This window comes from Marmota monax, unplaced genomic scaffold, assembly GCF_021218885.2.
Source record: "Marmota monax isolate L192 unplaced genomic scaffold, Marmota_monax_Labrador192_F-V1.1 WCK01_AAM20220418_F8-fsc00021, whole genome shotgun sequence".
Taxonomy (NCBI): Eukaryota; Metazoa; Chordata; class Mammalia; order Rodentia; family Sciuridae; genus Marmota; species Marmota monax.
This window is the reverse complement of record NW_026695228.1, coordinates 7492812-7507329: the sequence shown is the minus strand read 5'-3', so window position 1 is coordinate 7507329 and position 14518 is coordinate 7492812. Positions and strand designations below refer to the sequence as shown.

General features: G+C 36.1%; 1 protein-coding gene across 5 annotated transcripts in view; it reads left to right on the top strand.

The window, feature by feature from the left end:
- Ubp1 (upstream binding protein 1) overlaps positions 1 to 14518 on the top strand; it is a 50716-nt gene that overhangs the window by 21944 nt on the left and 14254 nt on the right. For 4 of the 5 annotated variants that reach the window (XM_046437480.2, XM_046437478.2, XM_058576716.1 and 1 more), the window contains 7 exons: positions 975 to 1051; positions 5026 to 5131; positions 5706 to 5812; positions 7952 to 8104; positions 8200 to 8310; positions 8754 to 8861; positions 13603 to 13706. In XM_046437480.2, the coding sequence (XP_046293436.1) occupies positions 975 to 1051; positions 5026 to 5131; positions 5706 to 5812; positions 7952 to 8104; positions 8200 to 8310; positions 8754 to 8861; positions 13603 to 13706 (766 nt within the window). The remainder of the gene's footprint in view (positions 1 to 974; positions 1052 to 5025; positions 5132 to 5705; positions 5813 to 7951; positions 8105 to 8199; positions 8311 to 8753; positions 8862 to 13602; positions 13707 to 14518) is intronic. The other variant, XM_046437479.2, reaches the window with a different exon arrangement.

The window sequence follows — 14518 nt, the reverse complement described above, 5'->3', positions numbered from 1 at the left end:
GAAAAGACTCCAGCATTAAAAATTGGCCTTCGTGGGCTGGGATGTAGCTCATTCTTAGAGCATTTTGTGATCATGTCTGAGATCTTGGGTTTGATCCCCTGCACCAGAAAAAATATTGTCCTTGGTCCATAAAAAAACAAAACAAAAACCTGTGCACACTAATGTTTATAGTACCACTCATTGTAGCCTCAAAGTAAAAAGAACCCAAGTGTCCATTAGATGATGAAGGGATACACAAAATTTGGTATATTCATGCAATAGAATAATATTTGGCAATAAAAAGGAATGCAGTTATGCTAAGTAAAAGAAGCCAGTCACAAGGAAAGCCACATATTTAAATGAAGTGTCCAAAGTAGACAGGTCTCTATAGACAGAAAAATAGATGAATGGTTACAAGGAGGGTGCAGGGAGATGGGTGAGAGTATATGAGGTAACTACTAATGGGTTTAGATTTCCTTTTAGGGTGATGAAGATATTCTAAAATTGTTAGTGGTGATGGATGTACAACTCAGAATATACCAAAAAGCAGTGAATTATTTATGGTATTTAAATTTTATCTCAAAAGAGTTTTGTTATAGGTCTGGGGTTGTGGCTCAGTGGTAGTAGAGTACTTGCCTAGCATGTGCAAGGCCCTGGATTCGATCCTCAGCACCACATAAAAATAAATTTAAAAAAAAGATATTGTGTCCAACTACAACTAAAAAAAATATTTTAAAAAAAGTTTTATAGAAAATTTATTGTGGAGTAGCAGATTAAAGTAAATCAACAAAGATACTCTTCAGTCTTTTGTAATCATGTAAGAAGGAAAGGATGGTGTGATTTTTTAGGAAAGAGAATGATCAACCTGAATTTGTTTCTCTACAAATTAGAAAATTAACGTTGGATGGTTTTAAATTCTAAGAGATGGGTATGTTGAACAAGGTGATGTTCTTTATTTACATGGACTGTTTTTGATACATAATTTCTTTAAATAGGTCAGTCTTACGAAATTCGGATGTTGGATAATCGGAAAATGGGAGATATGCCTGAGATCAGTGGAAAGTTGGTAAAGGTAAGATAACTTTTTTTTATATGAACTGGTGCTGGGGAATAAATCCAGGGCCTCATGCATGCTAGGCAATTGCTTTACCACTGAGCTATGAGCTACATCCCCTGCCCAGGACAGTCTATTGTAATCTGAAATGATATTTCAGTGATTGAATAAAGTGACATTTTTCTATAAGAGTTATTTAAAATTTTACTTCAAGAAGTAATGACTATATTTAAACTTTAACTTTTTGAGCTTTTTTTTTTTTTAACTCACCAATAAAATGGCAATTGACAGTTATTAAGAACCAAGAAACAGTAGAAAACTTAGTTGCAGTTGAGGAGGAAAAAACCCAATACTTCAACAGAAAACTGTTTACTTCTCTTTAAAAGTAAATGTGAATGTTAATATAGGACTTTAAAAATCCTTATATCTGACTTTAAAAAAATTCATAAAATTAAATAAAATTTCATTAAATAAAATAAAATCTCTATTTACCCTACTGATATATCTGAATGAAGAAGTTAGTCATCCCAGATAAAGGAGGTATAGCCATTGTTTAGTCAACCTGTTAGGATATTTATTCAGAATCATCCTGGCCCCTTGTGGTGTTATGCAGCGTGGGTCATTCCAGCCTCTACTTGTCATGCATCAAGGCTTATTATAAATTTCACAGTGTTAGAGGGCAAAGCCTATCGAAGATCATGATTTGGGGAAAGGCAAAACTTCCAGCGTTAGCAAGAGGCCAGCAGGTATGAGTTCTGATCCTTCCATCTTCCCACAGAATGGCATGTCATGGCCTAGGTGCTGCTGGGCCCTCAGTATGGAGAGGCATTCCATTGGAAAGACCCTCCCCTCTGTGGATCTGTCATTTTAGAGGGTGAGCATGGGAAAGGCAGCCTTGTGGAGGGAATGGATGCTTGGGCTGCTTGGTGATATGCACTCTAAATTTGGTGTGCTAACTGGGAAAACCAGTTGCCCAGCACCTCCAGGTCTGTGCTGAGAGCCTTTGGGATATTTTAGTACTCATTTCACTCCTAGGGGCAGGAAGTTTCACTCTTTTAGAAAGTTAAGCTTTGATCCTTCTCCTTATGAGAGAAATATTAGGGGATTTGGTCTCTGCTGAATTATCTTGCTAGCTCATAGTGAGCTCCAAGATCTTTCTTTTTGACTCTTGGGGTTTCTGATATAATTGGAACAGAAGGAGGTTATTTGTCCATTCCCACAGTTACTATCTGCACCTTAGGTCCATCTTTTCTTTGTCTAATCAGTGGTTATTCTCATTGAGCATGAGTCAGATTATCTTCCTCTTGGCATTCTGGCCTGAGGCAAACACCCTTTAGATCCACTGTTTTAAAAAAGTCATCAGCTTTGTTCATAATGAGCAGGCTCTACTTGAATTGGCTCTACTCTGTTTGACTGTAATGACAAACTGTTCACAGTTTGATCAAGGAGCCAAACTAATACTTTTAGGTTCCATTGTCTAGAAAGCTTAGAAATGTATCTTGTGGTCCTAGTTGGCTTGTTGCTTTCAAGGTCACTTTTGGGCTAATTTGCCATTTGTACCCTACCTGGTTTAAATTCAACTAAGGTTTTTTTGTTTTTATGGTATTGGAGATTGAACCCAGGACCTTGAACATGCTAGCAAGTGCTCTTTCACTGAACTGTACCCCACCTCAGTGATACTTTTATTTAAAGGGGAAATGTGGGTATATTTTTCTGTCACAGTAAGTTAAATTTGATGACTGTAACATGCTGGTTTAAAAAAAAAAAAGTAGCAGTGTAATAGGGTCGAAAAATTGTTTTAATTGTAGATCTGCAATAGGACTTGATGTATCCTGTCTTTAAACTAGATCCAATTGTTAGAACAATTGTTTTGTCCTCTGATTATGATAAAATTTGAACATACCCAGAAGTAGAGAGAATGGTACAATAAATCTGCATATGTCTTTCATGAAGTAGTATGTGAGAAATAGATCTGAATCTGTCATGAGTTCTAGTGATATGTTCTACCAACTTAGTTATCAACAATTTGCTGATCTTGTTTCATCTGTTCCCCCTTGGGTTTTGTTTGTTTTTAGTGGGTGTGTGCAATACACATAGTAAATTTATGGATTTACTGTTTTGTAATTTTGACTCAGTTCATCGTTCTTGACTATTTGGTGTTCTGTGGAGAATATAACAAACATTGATATCCAGACCAAATGCCCCAATTGTTTTTAGCAAAGCACAAAGAAAGGCAGTTCTCAAGTAGTTATCATTGTTTATTGTCAGTGAAAACAAATTGGCTTTCTAGGGCAGTTCTTTCAGTATGTGATAAGATTTAGAAATAATTAGTCTGATAGATGAGACTTAGTGTTTAAAATACTTTTGGCAAGCTAGTTAAAATACCTCTCAGATTAACTTGTAATGTCAGGGTTAATTAATTAAGTTGTTCATCTTTCTTGGATTTACTTCCAAAATAAAACATGTAAAAAGCAACTCATGCTCAAAACCAATGCAGGCAAAGAAATAAAGGGAAAAAAAGGCAACAGTGACCCTTCATCATGAGATAATAAACTCTTAAAACCAGTCAGCTATAAATTTAGTGAATGTTCTACTAACTTCATCGTAGCATATATACTACTTATACACTGACTGAAAGGGATTAATTTTAAAAGGTTTTACTTTCAGCTCATCTTCAATTTGATAAGTCACCTGTCTGATTTTTGTTGGATGTGCCAGAATATATTCACTTATGCCCTGGGAGCTTGCCTGGGATTCAGAGCTACAGAAATCAATCCCACTTTCCTTTGAGTTTCCTCTTATATCTTGCTTTTTCTTTATTATGGTCCTCTTTGTCTTCCTTACTGTACTACTTTAGTGTGACTTTCTGGAATGAGGCTTACTGCAATCTCATAAGTCTAATATCTTAATGCCATGTGCAGTACTGTGTAGTACCATGTAATACCATACTATTTTCTTCTTAATTTGTGGATTTAGTCTGGTTATTACTGAACATGGAAGAATCAAAGTCATGACATTTTATGTATTATGCTCTCTTCTGAGGGAAACTAGCTAACAAATTTGAACCACTGGCATTGGTTCCGAACACAGGGCCTACCACCAGCCATGCACCATTGCCGTAAGAGCTTTGCTGCAGGCTGGAGATGGTGTAAAGAGGGTGCATCTCAAAGAAACAACTTATTACTATTAAGTGGTTTCCTTCAGAATATCAGCCATGTTTGGATAGTATTTAAGGAGTCGGGAAAGCAGGGGTACCAAAGTAGTATTTATATGTATTGCCAACGAATGATTTCCTGTTCAAATCAACAGTATTTTATTATCTTCTCAGAATGTCACTCATAATTAATGTCAGAAACATTAATTAGTTCAAATTTGTTGCCTGAGTGCATTTTGATCATTTGTCATCTTTTTCCGGAAATGAAATAGTTGGTATCATGAAGAGCAGAGGATTGGCCTAGAGTTTGTGGAGGAGAATTAAAACTTCTAGGAATTTGAGTGTTCAGATAAAATTTGACATCCCCCCTCCCCACACCTTAACCTCAGATAATCTCAGGTTAAATAGTTGAGAATGAATTTTGCAATTGGGGTTTCTTTTACCATTGTGCCTGATATTCTCTTATCTCTGTATATAATACCTTTTCATTGTCATAGTGCCTATATGCTTCTGCCATTTTCTTCAAATAAATATAATTCTTGCTCCCTAATTTTAAATCACTAATTCTACTGATTTTGAATAGTAATATCAAATTATTTTATAAAATTTATATCTCAGTTTTCTTTTTATTTATGCTTCTTATTTTGAGTTATAAGTCTTTTCACCAAATAAATATATATAAAGTGTACCAGAATAGAAAAGCTCATGTATGGAATGTTTAAGCAGAATCGGATTTTATATGCTCCTCTACCATAGGTTACTACATAAGAAGCGAAAATGCTGTTACATTTTAGCTGGAGTGGTTTAAAAGTACTCATTTTCCCCACTTATTCCATAGAGCATCATAAGGGTTGTATTCCATGACAGACGGCTACAATATACAGAACATCAGCAACTTGAAGGTTGGAAGTGGAATCGCCCAGGAGATAGACTTCTTGATTTAGGTACACGTGGTGGTCAAAAGACCATGTCGATGAAGGTGTTGTAATTTAGCCATGTCTATTAATGTGTTAGCATCATGTGTAATTAATTATGCAGAGAAAGTTTTGGTATTAGTAAATCCTGTGCCTTGAAGATTTAAAATGTGAAGTTGGTTTTTTGGCACTGAACTGAACAGGGATTTTATGATTTTGAAACTATATAATTCTCACTTGGCCACATCCATTGTATTATTAAAATGAAATAAAAGCCATGGTAGGCGAATATATCATTCTTACTAGGTGTATTTTGATATTGAAGACAGGGTTGACCACAGAGAACATTGAGGGAAAAAGTTCAACATGGATATAATTATTTTCTTAGGACATAATGTAGTAAGTTTAAGTTTTTTGTTTATTGTTTCTTGAGATGAGGTCTTACTATGTTGCCCAAGGTGGCCTTGAACTCCTGGGTTTAAGTGATCCTACTGCCTTCTGAGTAACCAGGACTACAGGCCCATCACCACACCCAGCTCAAGTTGTAAGTTTTTAAATTATTTAAAATGGATGCATTTTCATGTAACTTCTTTTTAAAATGCAGATATTCCAATGTCTGTGGGCATAATCGATACAAGGACAAATCCAAGTCAGTTAAATGCAGTTGAGTTTCTGTGGGACCCTGCAAAACGTACATCTGCTTTTATTCAGGTATGGATTTTTACATTAGAAACATACTGACCCAGTTATTTAGGTCATGGTGAGATTGAATATTTGATACATGGTATTATTTTTTTTAAATGTTATTTGTAAACTGTCTTATGATAGCCGCCCCCCCACCCTTTGGTACTGGGGATTGAACCTAGAGGCACTCAATCACTAAGCCATGTCATCAGTCCTTTTTGTTTTTTATTTTGAGACAGAGTGTAAATTGTAAGTTGCTAAGGCTGGTGTTGAGCTTGGGATTCTCCTACTGTAACCTCCCAAGTTGCTGGAATTATAGGCATGCACCACTGTGCCTGACGTTTTTTTATTTATTTATTTATTTATTTATTTATTTTTTAATATACACAATTAAAATGGGTTTGCAGGGGCTGTGGCTCAGTGGCAGAGCACTTGCCTAGCATGTGTGAGGTTCTGTGTTCGATTCTCAGCACTGCACATAAATAAATAAATAAAATAAAATGGGTTTAAGCTACTCAATTCATCATATTATAGAAAAAGACTTTCTGTGATATCTAAAGATTATTCAAGTTCTATTTTTACCATTAGTAATCGACAATAAAGATTTTCATCATTTTTAATGAACAAAAACTGCTATTTAAAAAAATGATTGAAAAAAGTTTTAAAATTCTTGGTGGCATTGTTAAAACTTTTAATACTGAAATTTTCAAACCTTCACAAACAGAACACTGGTTCTCCATGTACCCACCTGGCTTCACCAGTTATTAGTTTTTTCTCATTTAGAATTATTATTGGCATACTTTAAAACAAATTCCAGACATATTTCATCCATCAAGAACATGTATATTGAAAAGTTGAATTTTTTAAAAGTAACGTTATAATATCATTATTACATATTTATTAAAAAGTAGTAATTCTAATGGTATGTTCAGATTTATAATATTTATGGAGGAATTTAAACTTGTGAGTAGGCAATCTTTATATTGAAAAGAGAAAACATTTAATTCTTGGGCGATCTAAGTAGGCTATGGATCATATCAACTGTAAAGAATCATTAGTATTTTGCTGCTGGGAGCAGTGGCACACACCTGTAATCTCTGATTGGAGGGGCAGAGGCAAGAGGATTGCAAGTTTGGGGCCATCTTCAGCAAATTATCAAGGCCCTAAGCAAGTTAGTGAGATCCTGTGCCAAAACACTGTGGCTCAGTGCTAAAGCACCCTTGGGTTCAACCATCACCAAAAATAAGTAAATAAATCATTAGTATTTTGCATTATGGTGGTCTACCAAATGTTCCTCATCTGTTAATCTTTGCGGCATGGTTGATACTAATTGAATATTTTTCTCATGCTATTGATGTTTGTCTGTAGGATAACCACTTATGTAGTGAATGGTAACACCACCTCAGGTTGTTAATAATAAAATCTTGGGTTGTGCAGTCATAAGTCATTGCAGAAATCTGCTTTCACATTGCAAGTAATTTGAAGATGGTACATGTATGTAGCAAGCAAAAATGACCATAGTGCTGTACTCTAAAGCTGTTTTCTCAAGCTGGCATTTAGGCAAGAGTGGAAGATGAATATTGCTTCGGAGTCCAAAATAGATTTTTAAGGGTTCTGGAGAATTTAGATGGATATGAGTCCTTCGTTTTCTGGGCTGTGGAAATTCCCCAGGCGTGTATCACAGATTGGTATGTCTGTGTAAGAGCCTTAGTAAGATGATTGGCTGTCTGAAATAGGGGTAATGGCAGTAAAGGATAAACCACTGACAGCTCAGAATGATGAAGTAAGGATTGCTGTGGATGAAGTAAGGAGTAGGGCTTAGGACCCTGGGTCTAAGAGTAGCATATTGTTCAGTGTGGAGGTAGGTGACATATATAGGAAGCCATTGTACTTTCAAGTCCTGCATTAGAGGAGGGAGAATGTAATAGGGAAAGAGGTTGTTCTGAGCAAATCCAGAACTACTCATTGGATTTCTAAAAGAAATCATTGGATTACTAATACACAGGATGTATTAAAAGCTAGGGAAATTCACAAGAGAATTTTGCTGATATGTGAGAGTTTTTAAGGTTCTTGAATGTGTGCTGGTGGCATGCTATCTAACTGGGAACTAAATAGGCAATCCATGGGAGGTGCTTTGAAGCCACTTCATCTTGCATTGATTTTTAGGTACACTGCATCAGCACAGAATTTACTCCTCGGAAACATGGAGGTGAAAAGGGAGTACCTTTCAGGATCCAGGTTGACACCTTTAAGCAGAATGAAAATGGAGAATACACAGATCATCTTCACTCCGCTAGTTGCCAAATTAAAGTTTTTAAGGTAAGAAATAGAAACCAGGCTGTCAGTAATTGGGATTCAGTTTTGCTTTTAAAGCTGTTTACAGTATGATAAAGGAAATAATCTTTGTTTTTAAGCCTAAAGGTGCAGACAGAAAACAAAAAACTGACCGAGAAAAGATGGAAAAAAGAACAGCTCATGAAAAAGAAAAGTATCAGCCGTCCTATGATACCACAATCCTCACAGAGGTAATGTAATGTGGCATTTGGTTTTGGAAGAGAAGCAGAGGTTGTGTATTATTAGCACTACCTCTCAGACGAGTTTCACAACAAAGGGGTTGGGAAAGATTGGGTGGTAGAACAACATGATATTCTTTGAGAAATTTGTAGGGAAATATTTAAATTTGGGAATTTTTATGGATTAGTTTTGTGGGTGGGATCTTGAATGAAGATGCTGAAATCCCAATCAGGTCTCAGAAACAGACCTTAAAACCTTGAAGTTGGCAAGAGATTATTAAATCGGGGCCTAGAATGTCCAATTTTTGTCACTGCTGGGGTTTTGCATTTTCTTTAACTTTGAATCCTGTTAGTCATACATTTGTTTAATTGGACTGCAGAGACATGAAACAGGGTATTAGATCTTTCTTTGTATAATGAAAAGACATTGATCCCAATCTTTGGTGTTTGTCCAGATGAGGCTTGAGCCTATAATTGAAGATGCAGTTGAACATGAGCAGAAAAAGTCCAGCAAGCGGACTTTGCCAGCAGACTACGGTGATTCTCTGGCAAAGCGAGGCAGTGTAAGGGACTTCTGCTTCTCTTTTCATTGTGCAAGAAACCTTGTACAGTGTTAGATATAGGACCAACTTCCACTGAAAAGTAAAGCCAAAATTGTTTTTGATGTCCATGTCTTGATTTAATTTGCTTTTGTTTAGACTTCCTGCTTTCTGTTTGTTCCTCACTGAGGAAAATTTCCTAAATCTAACACTTTAAAACAAAGCAAAAACAATGTTGACCATATTGGGTGGTTTTGGAGGGAAAAAAGAATACACCCAGAGATTTGTGTTCCCTCCTTGTCTCCTTCCCCCTTCCCTCCCTCCCTCTTTCTCCTTCACACACACACCTCCTCCAAGAGCACTGAAATTAATTGAAAATTATTTCTTTATTTAAATAGGTATTTTTAAAATAGTTGTCATTTTTGTGTAATTAAAAATTTTTTTTTGCTTTCTCTTGTGTAGACCTGATAAGAAAATTTTGTGGATATTTAAACAATGGCAGCAAGCTTGACATTAATATGTGCAATATTCTATGTCACATTTCCTTGCATGCAGTGTAAGAATCTGTGTCTGTCTGTGCTTTTAAAAGCCTATTTGGCAGCACTGGTAGAAAAAAACATCTTTGACTGCATTAGTGATTCCTCTTGGCACCCACCTGCATTGTGACTTAATGCTTCAGATTAAAGCAGTGCACCTCACTACACTTAGACCTGGGTCTCCTCAATTTGCAGTCCAGGAGGCTTTTGGTTGTGTATTAGCCTTTTCAGGTTAAGTAGAGCAGATCTTTATTTCATGACACAGCTCTTCATCTAACAGTCCACAAAAGACTATTTTATTATGCAAACTCAGATTAGTTATATACTAGTAGCATTAAAGAATAAAAAACAAATTGGTATCATATATATTAATGAGTACTCTATTCATTGTTGCGTGTTCACACTATTAAGGTGCCAAAAACGGATTTTTCACTCTCCTACATACACTTGTGATTAATTATAGATCTTGAAACAGGCACCATCAAAGGAACCTTGATTCCAGTTTAAAGCATTGAATAAAAATGTTTTAAATTTTTCTTCATGCAATCATACTGAAAATGTACACATCCTAGTGCCACAGGGAGCACACATGTTGCATCTTCTTTAACTGGGCTTTTAAATTTTAAATCAATGATTTTTGGAACCACTAAATATTCTTTCCCAAAATGCTTGTCTGTCCAGTTTTATCTTCTGATTCCCCAGATGAAGACCCATAATGTTCTTGGTAGATTTCTTTAGGGAAATCCTGGTAACTCAACTCACTTTCCCACTCCGTTTATAAACCATTTAGCTAACTTAAATGGTAATTCATAAATAAAAGAAATCTGTTACAGCCCTGAGCTAATCTGAAGATGAGAAAGTTGTTGGGAAATCTTTAATGATTCTTAACTCAAGTCTAAAGTATGCAAAACGTCAGCAGTTCACTGGCCTGGGATTTCACATCTTCCTAGTGTGTTGCTTGCTGCCCTGGCTGCATTTGGTTTGGGTAAGATGCTTCTAGATGTGGTTTGAGCTCATCGTAGAAACCTATTTTAAAAAGCAGGTTACTGATAAGAAAGAAGGTCTGCAGCAATTCTTTATCATATACTTCTTCAAATGCCTACAAAGGAAGGCCAATATTGCTTATAGTTTTTTGGATAGTTATATTTGGCTTTCAGTAAAAAGGGATGTCCAGTGTATTGTTAAAATCTAAAAGGCTGATGAAATGGTCCCACACTGAATCATTACTACCATTGGTACCCAGGTGCTGCACAACAAAACTCTTAGCATGTCTACTAATCTTTGATTGGCTCACATCAGGCCTGCCAGTTTTTACAGCCTTAAGTGGGTCATCATTCTTTAATCTACTTGAGGAGATACTCATTCACAGTGTACTGAAACTAGAATTATATGATCAATTAGTCCTAGTGTCTATGCATTACAGTGTTTGGGAACATAGGAACATTGCCTAATTTTAACAAGTGTTATTGGGCTGGCAATTCAGCTTAATGGTGAAAAGCTTGTCTAACTTGTATGAGGCCTGCGTTTGATTCCATGACCACAAAAACAAAACAAAGCAGCACTCCTCTTGTACTGTTAAAAAAATCTAAATGTGTAAAAGTGAAAGCTTTGTGTAGGGAGTGTGAATAAATTTGGCCTATTTACTTTGTCAAACTAACTTGAAGCTTAGTTCATTTCCTCAAAAAGCTGACAGTAATCATTAAAGCAAATATGGGAGACAGTGTTTTTAATAAAAAAATTTCATTTTTTAGATGTGTGCTATGCTGTGTTGTTTTGTATTGAGCAAGGAGGATGGTGTTGCAGCAAAAACTTCCAGGTAGTGGAGGTGACAGTGAATGTTGACACCTGTGATTTTGATTAGATATGCTAAGGAGCTCATAGAATCTTATAAACTGAGGAGGTGATAATTTGTAAGATGGAAAGAAAAACAAAGACCTTAGTTTTTAAAAAAGTGGGCATTGTGGTATAAAATGTCACTTAAAGTGAAATTGGTATGCCATGCCAGAGGTTTAGTAAAGCTATGTGGTGGTAATAATTGCAGTTTTTCCCATTTTTAAAGAGGTACATAACAGGATAGTTGTTAAGAAGATTAGGGAATTTCTCTCTTTGTGTGTGTGTGTGTATCCATGCTTTTGATTCGTGTCAGGTATGGATTTTTAGTCCCTGTACCATTGGCAAGCTTTACTTTGTACTGCAGAAGGCCTCACGCTTTCTTAACTCCTTCGCACTAGTGGTCTAGATGCTTTGCTATTCAGAAGAATTTTGGAAAAAGATATATTCCTTGTACATTTTCAAGTTGTCATCTGAAAGTTTTCATCATAAATTTAAACTGCTGAAAAAGACAATTTTCTGGCATGGTGAATATATTTATAATTTAAGATAAAACTATGACATTTACTCTTTGAAGTTCATCCTGTATACCATAGAAAAATAAAATTTCATCTTTTTTTTTTTAAAGAGAGAGAATTTTTTAATATTTTTTTTTTTCAGTTTTCTGTGGACACAACATCTTTATTTTATCTTATGTGGTGCTGAGGATTGAACCCAGAGCCCCGCCTAGGCGAGTGCGTTACCGCTTGAGCCACATCCTGAGCCCCAATTTCATCATCTTTAGTTAAATCCAGAATCTTAGATTAACTAAAAGGGCAGAATTAAGGCCAGGATTATTCTCCCCTTCCTTCTTGCTTAATGTTCTGAGCCTGAAGGTCTTTTTTTAATGCTCATCCTAATTATTTCTTTACAGCAATTTTTTATAAATGAAATTTGAGTTTTAAATTTTCTTTTGTCCATTGACCCTTAACTTAGTCAAGAAATTTAAATTTTGGGGCTGGGGCTGTAACTCAGTTGTGGAGCACTTGCCTAGTATGTGTGAGGCACTGGGTTTGATTCTCAGCATCACATAAAAATAAATAAATAAAATAAAGGTATCGTGTCCATCTATGACAAAAAAATTAGGAAAAGAAATTTGAATTTTAAAAATAGAAGTATCAGTTTGTAATAACAAGTTATATAAATTGTGATGAAAAACTACCAAATTAAAAAATAAACATTAATTGGAACTATATCTTGAATGATGAGACAGGATAGAATATGGCTTTTAGATTTTTAAATAGACAGGAGAAACTGTTTTTGATAAATTTTTCTTTCAGCAGTGTCATTAAAGTGTCGGCACTCCAATTTGTAAAAATTCCAGTAATATACCTTTCTGTATAATCTAGATTATTTTAGTATATGCCAGTTGATAATAGGTCCTCCTGGATTATTTTGGAAATAAAAAATTGAAAACCACCTAATAGTCTTTTGCTTGGCTTTGGTGTCTTAACCCAGGGCTGTGGTTGGATGTGATGCTTCTCTTGTGTAAAATGGGAGAAGGATGATTGTGAAAAGAGTTTGTTGAGATTGACAAACATCCCCAATAGATCAGCTGTAGAAAGAGTACCTGTGGGGTAAAATAGATTACTTCCTTCCTTGGGTTTGAGACTTCTATTTGAGGCTGTCCTAGCCTGCTTAGTGTGCTTTTACTTTGGCTTTTTCAGCTCTCTTAATTTAACAGTGTGTTTTTGTATCTTTGCTCTATCTCTGGTCAGAATTTTACCTAGGGTTGAGGAATATTTAAGCCCACTATATCCTTTAAGAAAATATAAATAAATATATACAGATGGATAGGTAGAGGTAGAGGCAGTGCTATACACAGTTGGTATACTTTGGTGGGCCTATCTAATCTTATTTGGGAATTATTAATCTTAAGAGAGATCAAGGAAGCAAATGGGTACTGGTAAGGCTGCTCCTTAGGGAATAGGGCAAAAGGAGACCTAGTAAGACACAGCCACTGTCCAAGTCACCGTGTGATGTCAGATGTTGCTTATGAATTCTTTTTCGTTTCTGCTATTTTTTAAAAACCTTGATAGGTGCCTTTCGGGGAACTGACAAAGCTCTTGAAAACAAATTATACCTAAGTATATATTTTAAATGCTTTTATGAATTTTTGCTGTTGTCATCACTTCAGGTCTTCTCTAAGATTAATCAGTGTCTAGACGCACACAGCAGGTAAAATTTTTCTTTGCCACACAGGCTAAAATTGACATGTGTCTTTGAGGGTACTTGGTATGCATCAGGTGTCTTTCATTTTAGAATCTTGCATTTGGTCAGACTAGAGAGTAAATCACAAAAGTATTTCTTCTACATATTTAAAAGGCATATCATTAATTTATTTCTGTTTCTGTCCTTAGTGTTCTCCGTGGCCTGATACCCCCACAACCTATGCGAATAACAGCCCTTCACCAGCGCCCACTTTCACCTCTTCCCAGCAGAGCACTTGCAGTGTCCCAGACAGGTATCTGGTTTCTGTAGTTCTGTGCCTGCACCTCATGATCCTGCAAGTCCCTTCCTCTTCATTAAAGTAGCCTGCCTTTCTCTCTCTCTTTTTTTTTTTTTTGGTGGTGCTGGGGATTGAACCTAAGTCCTTGTACATGTGAGGCAAGCACTCTACCAACTGAGCTGTGTCTCCAGCCCTTAAAGTAGCCTCTTAATGACTGTGCACAGTAGTTATATTTTTTTCACCTGCGAGCCTTTTGCAGTAGCCTCGTGTGCCTCATACTTTCACAACTATGATAATTGTAGAAGAGGGACCATTTTCAAGATGAAGACAAGGAAACAGTCTTGAGATTGAAGACAGTATTAATGAGGTTCCCAGGCAAGGTCATGGTGAGTTGTTGAGGTGAAACTATGACTTCAATATGTTAAAATTACATTTATTAGCAAGAACACTCATCTTCAGTGCTTGCCATATCAGACAGCTTATTTCCTGATCTATTTTCCCTCCCAATAGAAAGTTTGTTTCTGTTTTTTGAGTATTTAAGGAAGGGCTTTCAGTTTCTTTTTTGGACCAGGGATTTAACCCAGGGGCACTTAACCACTGAGCCATCCCCAGCCCTATTTTGTATTTTATTTAGAGACAGGGTCTCACTGAGTTGTTAGTGCCTTGCTTTTACTGAGGCTGGCTTTGAATTCGAGATCCTTCTGCCTCAGCCACCTGAACTGCTGGGATTACAGGTGTGTCCCACTGTGACTGGCCAGGGCTTTCGGTTTCTAGTGAGTCACTGTGGTTTCGGAAATGGGAATATTTTAAGTTTTTTCTTTTTTGGT